Source organism: Leptonychotes weddellii, unplaced genomic scaffold (assembly GCF_054177405.1).
Source record: "Leptonychotes weddellii isolate Sample4059 unplaced genomic scaffold, ASM5417740v2 HiC_scaffold_7519, whole genome shotgun sequence".
In the NCBI taxonomy this organism is placed as follows: domain Eukaryota; kingdom Metazoa; phylum Chordata; class Mammalia; order Carnivora; family Phocidae; genus Leptonychotes; species Leptonychotes weddellii.
The window spans coordinates 1-9,383 of record NW_028045198.1 but is presented as its reverse complement, the minus strand read 5'-3'; the positions used below and the strand labels follow the sequence as shown (position 1 = coordinate 9,383).

At 43.1% G+C, this 9,383-nt stretch overlaps 1 protein-coding gene across 2 annotated transcripts; it reads right to left on the bottom strand.

Annotated features, from left to right (window-relative positions):
- Nucleotides 1-883: 883 nt before the first annotated feature.
- LOC102733637 (ectonucleoside triphosphate diphosphohydrolase 5 (inactive)) lies at nucleotides 884-9,175 on the bottom strand. 2 transcript variants are annotated; one of them, XM_081811415.1, is made up of 7 exons: nucleotides 9,072-9,175; nucleotides 8,153-8,214; nucleotides 7,028-7,129; nucleotides 5,778-5,918; nucleotides 5,025-5,081; nucleotides 3,921-4,036; nucleotides 884-1,331 (listed from the first exon to the last, which is right to left on the bottom strand). In XM_081811415.1, exons 1-7 carry the CDS (start codon nucleotides 9,104-9,106, stop codon nucleotides 1,245-1,247), a joined length of 600 nt encoding a protein of 199 aa, XP_081667541.1. In that variant the 5' UTR covers nucleotides 9,107-9,175; the 3' UTR covers nucleotides 884-1,244. The 2 variants fall into 2 exon arrangements, with proteins under 2 accessions (XP_081667541.1, XP_081667543.1); XM_081811417.1 differs by lacking the exons at nucleotides 8,153-8,214; nucleotides 9,072-9,175 and adding an exon at nucleotides 7,275-7,637.
- Nucleotides 9,176-9,383: the final 208 nt, after the last annotated feature.

The window sequence follows — 9,383 nt, the reverse complement described above, 5'->3', positions numbered from 1 at the left end:
GAAAGTTAGCTAAAATGATCAGGGCCAGGGCAAGAAGAGATATCGCTAAAAAACAGAGAATAAAAGGGCAAACTGAAAGGAGCTGTGACCAAAATCTAGAGGCCAGGGTATAATGTATTTCTTAGAAATACAAAGAAAACGGGGCACCTGGGTGGCTCAGTTGGTTAAGCGGCTGCCTTCGGCTCAGGTCATGATCCCAAAGTCCTGGGATCAAGCCCCACGTCGGGCTCCCTGCTCCTTGGAGAGCCTGCTTCTCCCTCTCCCTCTGCCTGCCTCTCTGCCTACTTGTGCTCTCTCTCTGTCAAATAAATAAATAAAATCTTAAAAAAAAAAAAAGAAAAAGAAATACAAAGAAAACATGTTTAGGATGAGAAATTAAACACATTAGCCTGGGAGGAGGTATAGGCACTGAACACACACACATTCCTATAAAGTTGGATATGTTAGTTAATCCCAGGGTTGTCTAATTAAAAGTTGATTAAAGAAGGTGGTCTATTCAAGGGAGCCACACCCTCCCAAACTTTGTCCCTAGAGACTGGCTGTCCTCCGTTTTTAAGCTGGGGTCTGCACAGCTAGCAACTGCTCTCCATCTTGCCAAGATTTAGGATGGCTCTCAGCTGGCTGACTGGAACTGGCATGAAGCAGGATCACATAATTTCAGATACATTACCTTTTTTCCCCCCTTGAGTTACACATGAAAAAAGCAAAACCAGGTATTTTTTCTCTTTTTTAGGGGAGGTGGGTGGAAGTAAGGGTGGGACATGGCAATGTGTAGGGAGGAGAAAAATACTGGTGTTGATAGCTCACAGGATTGCAATCAGTGGGCTTAGTTTAACATGTGAAAGGAAAATAGTATGTTCAAAGGAATGAGGCACTCAAAGGATTGAAATGAGATTTTTCTTTGGTTCCCAGGGACCTGTCCCTGGGCTCTCCAAGGTTAGGTTCCAAAGCTATTCCTTTTGGCTCTGTGACACACGAAGAATCTCAAAGATTTAGACTCTGGCGCCAGCTGTGCAAGCAGAGTGGTTAGGTCAATAGTTCACATTAGATGTATAAAATTAATTAGACCCAAATCTCTAGACTCAAGGGCAAGACCTGTGTCCAAAAGCCCGTTCTACCTGACGAATCCAGCTGCTGGCTTCAGTCCAGGCTATCCTCAGACCAGCTCAGAACATGACTGAGTCCTTTCTCCTACTTTTCAAAAGGTTGTTGGAGAATGCAGTCCTCAGAAGGAGGGCCTGGCCTCAGTGGGAGATGCCCAGAGACTGCAGCAGGTGAAAGGTGGCCCCCAAGGCCCAGCCTGTCTCTATGTTGTTCACTTTCTTTGAGAGCTGTTGAGAAAAAAAATAAAAGCTCACATTGTCATCAATTTTCAACTCTAGCAAGCATGACAGAGGCAGAGAGTATCTACTACAAAGATCATCCACATGGCCAAACCAAGGTAAAATTTGGGGTAGCCAGTCTTGGGAGGCTTCCCACTACCCCTTCTGTAACAGTTTCCCTCCTGTTACACCTGCTAATCTGGCCTCTGAATCTTCTGGCCCAGGAAGTGGTCTCACCCAGGCCTTCTAGACAGAGGCTTCTGAATTCTTTCCCTAATCCCGGAACTAAATACACGAGGAGTTGGGAATAGATTTAGGGGTAGCAAAGAACATACTAAAGTTCTCAATTCATACTCTGTAAACAACCAAAACTTCTTAAGCACTAATTAATAACTAATCAAGGCATTTAAGGCCTTCTAGACAGGTTGCGCCTCAGTTAGTTCAGTAACTTCGGGCAAGTGTGTAGACCTGTTTCCTCCACTACATAACAAACGGATTAGGTCAGTATTTATCCAATTGTTTTCTTTAGACTCTTAGGAGTTCTTGGAAGTGCTTCAAAGGAGAAGGGAGGCCAAATGCTAAAGGGGTTCCAGGCCCCCTTCCTCTGCTTCCACCAGACAGCTCCACTTTGATCAGCTTTACCGGCCTTCTGTGTAAGCTTCTGTTGAACAGCGATGCTACCACTGATCACACCACACACAAGAGTCTGGAAACCAGTGGACTGGATTTAGTCTTTCTTTCTAGAACTACTTTCTTATGATACAATACTTCTGCGGTGACCTGATGAAATCTACGCTAGGCACTGTGCCAAAAACTGGGAAGAATGGCATGTGAGCGTCACCTTGAGATTTAGTCTGCGGCACGTGAGTCAAATTGGGAGTGCCGCCCCCACTCCCAAATGCTCCTCTGCCCTCGGGACTGGGCTCACAGCCTGGGGTAAAGAAGTTGAAGTGAAGTGACCTCTGGGCCAGGGAACTGCCTGTCACTGAATTTAATTCTGCTACCACTGAAATGATAAAGATGAAAAGGACGCCAGCACTGGAAATGGCAGAAAACGGTCTTTAAATGACGTGGTTACTGTTGATCCTTAAGTAGAGGAAGTAAACTTTGTATGTATTAAGGACTTAGGATGACCTTTCTTATCCACAAATCTATCCCCAACTGGTGTGAAATGCCTACACTAATAATGCCAAGATTAAGAACTTACTGTGTGCCAGGCATTGTGCTTTACGTACAGTATCTCAATTTTCCTAACAGCCCTATGAAATAGGTACGCTAAAGATCCCTAAGTTTGGACGAGAAACCTCAGAGTTAGAGGAAGTAAGTCATTTAAAGTTACAGAGCTGGTAAGCTCGCAGACTCAGAACGTGAACCCAGATGTGATGGACAATGGAGCCGTCCTTTAAATATATGTGATACTGAGTCTACTGGCAAGTGATTCCTTGTTAAGCACCTTAAATGCCGATATTCTTGTCAGACAAACGCATTAAATCCAAATTTAGTGGATTTAACGCAAAGTTTATGAGTTTACAAAATCTGTGCAACACAAGAAAGGAAGCAATGTAAACTCATCTGGAAGTGGGGAAACAGGAAGGGGAAGCGGCACGAGCAAGGGCACTTCAAAAACAAAGTAGAGTCTACCTACTTGAGCCCAGAGTTCAAAATCGCCTGTGCCATACTTGTGTTTGTCACATCTCCTCTAAGAGACTATATGCTATTTGAGGAAAAGACTGTATCTTCATTATCTTTGTAACCATAATGTACAGTTATCCAATTGTGGTACAGAAGACAACAAAGTAAATGGGCTGGACGAAACATAAAAGATGTGTTTAGAATAGATAAATAATTTCCTACAGATAAAGTGGAGCCTGCATGTGCTGAAACAGATGGACAGAGCAGGAAGACAAAGAGGGACCCAAGATTCAAGGGACACTAAATATATGAGACACATATAAAATACATAAGACATACTACAAATACACAAGGCATTCAACACTACTGAGAACTTGCATAAGCCACTCACTGGTGACACCCTTTTGTCCTCTGCCAAATAAAACCATCTAATGGGCTAATGAGTGAATGCTACCAGCCAGTGTACCTGCCCCTGTGCCTCTCTCAAATTGAGCAAATTTGTCTGATGGCCACAGGCACCTTCTGTCCCTGTACCCCCTTGATCAGCTCTAGTACTTATAACCATACTATCAGCAGCAGAGAGAGAGGCAGGACATGAACCCAGGATTTTGGAAGTATGGCACTTCCAACCTGTCTGCACCCTATCCTGTGTGTTCCTAACCCATTTCTTCCCTTTGCTTCTTGCCCTGAGTTTTGAACTTGCTTTAATAAACCATGTGACTTGGACACCTTGATTTGGGATATAAGCCTTTCTGCTCTGTGACCCCTGGGATAGTGTGCCTGGGAATATACTTAGAAGCTACCATTACATCAAGCTAATTTCCCACATTCATGGTGTCTTACACAGCGCTTTGCCCACATCCCTAATAAAAACCCCGCATAATTCCACCTGCAGCCACTCTGATTACTACACAAGTGCTTTTCCTAATTCCCAAAGAAGTGGACTGTTTTGTGATTCTCTCTTACCTGTAAGATAGTACTGTCTGCAAAGCCAAAGCCGTCCTTCAACAGGGCTGTGATGTAACTGAGATCCATGCACAGGAAAGGACTGCCTGAGGTGAAGTTTTCCAAGTTATCACACACTGAAAGGGAGGGAGAGTGAAGAGTGGAATCCAAGTTTGCAGCCAACTGGCAGGTATATGATTTCCTCTAAATATAGACTCAGGATAAGCAAAGCAGAATTCTCCATGTTGTTGATGCCGGGGAGTCATGAAGACTAGAACTGGATAAAGAAGACGTGGTGTGTGTGTATGTATACATAATGTACATTATACACACATTGTATAATATGTAATATACATTATATATTATGTATACACACATCTTCTATACATATGTATACATAATACACACACACTGGAATACTACTCAGCCATAAAAAAGAATGGTATCTTGTCACTTGTTATGATGTGGAAGGATCTAGAGGGTGTTATGCTAAGTGAAGTTCAGTCAGACAGAGAAAGACAACTACCATATGATTTCACTTATATGTAGAACCCTCCCCCCAAAACAAAACAAATGAACAAACAAAGAAAAAACCAGACTCTTAAATAGAACAACTGGTGGTTGCCAGAGTGGAGATGGGTAGGGGGATGGGAAAAATAGGTGAAGGAAATTAAGAGGTACAAACTTTCAGCTGTAAAATAAATAAGTCACAGAGATGGAAAGTACAGCATAGGGAATATAGTCAGTAACACTGTAATAATATTGTATGGCGAAAGATAGTGACTATATTATCATGCCAAATACCGGATAATGTATAGTCAAATCTATATGTTGTACACCTAAAACTGATGTAACACTGTATGTCAATTATACTTCAATAGAAAAAAAAAAGGAAGGAAGAAAGAAATGTAGAAAGAAGAAAAGATTTTCACCATCTCCCCAAAGCCTCTTGTATTCCCATGGATTTCTATGCCACTTAATGCTTTTAATTCCGGGCAAAAAACAGGAAACCAGCCTTCTGAGAGGCTTTCTGCTGACTGCGGTGCTTTAGGTCACTTTCGGGTCACTGCAGTTCGCAGGCGCAGATGTATGGACTCGTCTTCACGGGCTTCCACTGGCACTTACCTTCCCTTGCTTTTCTTTCAAAATCTTCAACTTTTAAAACACCCCCTGTTTCATAATCTAAAATGAAACAGTAGCTAATGTCAAAAAGCCTTCAAGGAAACAAGGAAATTCATCTTTGTGCTATTTATAATAATGAAAACCATAAGTAAAATTTCTAACATTACAGAATGGGCTAAACAAACATGACAGAGCCATATAATATAATCTATGTAGTCTATTTTATTAATAATTATTCTATGTATATTTAACCACAATAAAAAAATTGATCTGTTAAAAAAATAGAAAATAGGAAATTAATTCATATCTCAGGCCATCACAGATCACACACATACATTCACAGCTAACAAAAAGCATTACTATTGTGATAAGGAAATAAAAGTTATCAAGGGGGAGTAAGAAACTTTTTGGGGTAATAGACATATTATTTGAATTTGGTGATGGCTTAATGGGTATACACCTATGTCAAAACTTAGTAAACTGTACACTTTATTCATATTTTATTTTATGTTATACCTCAATAAAAATATTAAAAAAACAGACTTCATATGTGTCTCTTTATGCCACTTTCTAGCAAAAGATTCTAAATCATATTCACCCTTCCACTGCAGCAATTGTCATCCAACAGCCAGCACTGGAGAAGAGCAGTGTGATCACTTATGACAAAGCATTTCAAATGCTCCTCTTCTCCCTTTCCCTTCCTCAGGACAGCTTTGCCCAGTTCCCTCCCCAGGCTGATTCCTGGAGTAAACTTACCAATCATGTCCGTGTCAACAGCACGATCATAATAGTAAGAGAAAGCGTAGAAGGAGCTCTTCTGGACCTCATCTGGCTGGTGAAGTTTTCCTTGGACCACCCTCAGCACTTCAGTGTAGCAGGGCTCAAAGCCCATCTCCCCTGCCACAGCAAAGGTGAGAAAAATGAAAGCTCGCTGAGGCAAGCTGTCGGGAGCCAACAAAGAAACAACAGGAGGATCAAGGAAAGCAGAATATTGAGGCTCAGGACAAAGGGCTGACAAAGATGAAAAACTTCCATAGCCCTGTCACTCTGGAGGAAAGGCACCTGCTTCCCCATGGCAGCTTCCCTCCCGAACCTGTGCTCACCAAAAATAGCCATATCCAACTCAAGCTGCTGCCTAGCCAGAAGCATCCAGAAATCTCACCGCTTCCTTCACTGGAAAAATTGAGATTTTTCCTTGATTTTTTAAAGATTTTATTTATTTATTTGAGAGAGAGAGAGCATGAGAGGGGGGAGGGTCACCGGGAGAAGCAGACTCCCCGCCGAGCAGGGAGCCCGATGCGGGACTCGATCCCGGGACTCCAGGATCATGACCTGAGCCGAAGGCAGTCACCCAACCAACTGAGTCACCCAGGCGCCCGAGATTTTTCCTTGATTTTAAGGTCTTTGCTTTTTATAATACCAAGATGAATTACTCCTTCTAATGTCTCAGTTTTAAATGTTACTATAATTTAAAAAGCTAAACATTAATGGAATCTAGAGTTTCTAGACAGAGTTTCTCCTTGAGGAGGGCAGAGACCCTTAAAGCATTAGACCCAGGTTAAGAACAGGTTTCTAATGGATCCACAACACTTGGGCAGGGAAAGAGCAGGACATAGGGATGGTTGCCTTGTTCGCTGTCATTTCACATTACTCCTCTACTGCATACCAAGATCTATTTGGAATGAGTCCCTGCAAAAGACAAGCTTCTCCTGAGTCTGGAAAACATTTCCCATGGAACTTTTCCAGACTTCTACTGTAAAGGTAATTTTTTTTTTTTTTAAGATTTTATTTATTTATTTGACAGAGAGAGACACAGCGAGAGAGGGAACACAAGCAGGGGGAGTGAGAGAGGGAGAAGCAGGCTTCCCGCGGAGCAGGGAGCCCGATGCGGGGCTCGATCCCAGAACTCTGGGATCATGACCTGATCCGAAGGCAGACGCTTAACGACTGAGCCACCCACGCACCCCTGTAAAGGTAATTTCAACCAGTGAAAAAACATCGCTTGCCTTCTCTGTTGCCACCATACTGATATTTCACACCCCCAAAGATCCACTCCGCCTCCAACCATCTCGGTAGACAGGCACTTCGGAAAGTGTGTCCATCAGTCCCTGAAAGAAGCCAGACCACAGAGTAAGAGGCAAGGATTTGAGAGAGGGTGTGTGCAAGAGTGAGAGACACACACACACACACGCATACACGCAAGCATGCACACACCCATGCAAGCAAGAAGCCAGTCAAGTTAAAAGGAATTACCAAAAAGTAGGTAGTTCCATGACTTCATCCTACGACAGGAATTCTTAACTCAGGGTTCACAGATGGGCTTTGTGGGGTTGGTGAACCCTCTAAAACTACAGATAAATTTTTGTGCATCTGTGCATTTGGCAGAGGGGTCCATGGCTTTCATCACATCTCAAAGAAATCCAAAACTTACAATGGAATAAGTTCCTTCCTGCCTAAAAAAAGGGAAAAAATACTGTTCTACTTTTCTCATTGGTTGTTGTGAGGCTTAAATGAAATACATTTGAAGATGTTTTGTAAACTCTGAAATGCTATACAATCGTCATCACAATAAGAGTTTACTGTGAGCCGGGCACCGTAAAAAGTATATTAAATGCAAAATCTCATATAAGGTGAGGAAAGGGGCACAGAAAGGTTAGCTAACTTGCCCCAAATCACAAAGTGGGACTGAACCCAGTTCTGCCTGACCCCAAAAGCTGAGCTCTTAACTGCTCTACCACCTTTGAAGAGATGAATAAAGTTGCTCAGTCACTCCACCTTTGCAAGTGGACTGATGTTGCTTCCTGCACCTCCCATGAACAACTAAGGGCTTGAGCAAACTTCTGCCACATTCACTCTTGGAGTTTTGAATTTCTGCAGCAGCCTCCTGGTCACAGGTGTTGCCCCTATATATAGACTTCATTCTAGAAATGGCTAATAATGTATACTAAGACAACAGAACACAACATAAAGTAGAAAAAGAATCTGCTATTATCATGTCCATTATACAATACATGCTTCCTAAATCAGCATAACCCTTTCCTCTACAAAATCACTGTGAAGGAAGGGGAAAGGCAAGCTGCATATGGGTGTCACTCTCACCACACCCCAACCAGCACAAGTACCAGACGAACCTTCTGTTTCCAGGGCTCCCAGGGTTGCTAGTCTTGCAGCTTTCAATCCAAATCCCAAGTAACTGTAAAACACAGGATTAACTAATTTCATGCTGGTCCTGAAGTTCTCCAGCCTAAAGCTATCTCTTTCAAAAGTAGTATGGCTTCTCTGTCTCCCACTGGAGAGGGGAAAACCTTGTTCTCTGTGACCTCTTCATCTTGTGTGGACAAGTGGTAATTTCTGCACAGTTCAGATCAAGGCCATCCAGAACTTTCCACACCTACGATTTAAAGGCCAGAGCCAGTGACACTTTCTAGGATCCCACCTTGGGAACCATGCCCAGAAAAGCTCTCATTACTTTAGCTTCCAGCCCCACTGTGATCAAATCCAAGGATGGATTCTGAACATCTGAAAGCAAACTCAAGGAGCTGGCAGAGATCTTTGGCTGAAGATTCTTCAAGTGTCCTCTCGCTAGAGAAAACTTTTTTTTAAGTTTATTTATTTATTTATTTATTTATTTGGGGGAAGAGAGAGAGAGAGAGTGGGGGGGAGAGAAAGAGAGAATGAGTGGGCGGGAGCGACAGAGGGAGAGGGAGAAGCAGACTCCCCTCTGAGCAGGGAGCCTGCCTGGGGCTCAATCCCAGGACCCTGGGATCATGACCTGAGCCAAAGATAGACAGTTAACTGACTGAGCCACCTAGGCACCCCTCTCTAGAGAAAACTTTTGACCCTTTATTCTATACTTTTGAGGCCAAGAATGGAGAAACCTCTTGGGTCCTTGGGCTTCGGTAAGTGGCTTTGGTTTCAGTTACCAGACCTTTGGGGGTCGGCAGAGACTTTGTAAGGCTAGTCAGATACAATAACAGATGTGAAAATGCTTTGAAAAGTTAGGACAATCATGCAACATGAAATATTATTCCTCCCTGTCCCCCTCCTCACCTATGTGTATAGAGCTTATAAGTGCTGTTAAACATCTCAAATGAAGTGAGGTAGCCCTGAGGGGTTTGTTCCAGGGTTTTCTGCAAATCAGAAAAAGACTATTCAGGATCTGCAATTGTCTGAAGGTGTTAACACCACCATCCCTGTCCCTCCCCCAAAAAATCAGAGATGAAAGAGACAGACTAAGCTGCTGATCTCACAAGGCTGGAGGAATCAAAGGGACTCTGAGCAGTAGGGGGGGGCGGGGCAGGGGAAGCATACCCAGTCATTAACTGTGGCGGAGCTACTGTCTGAAAATGGGGCACCACTTTC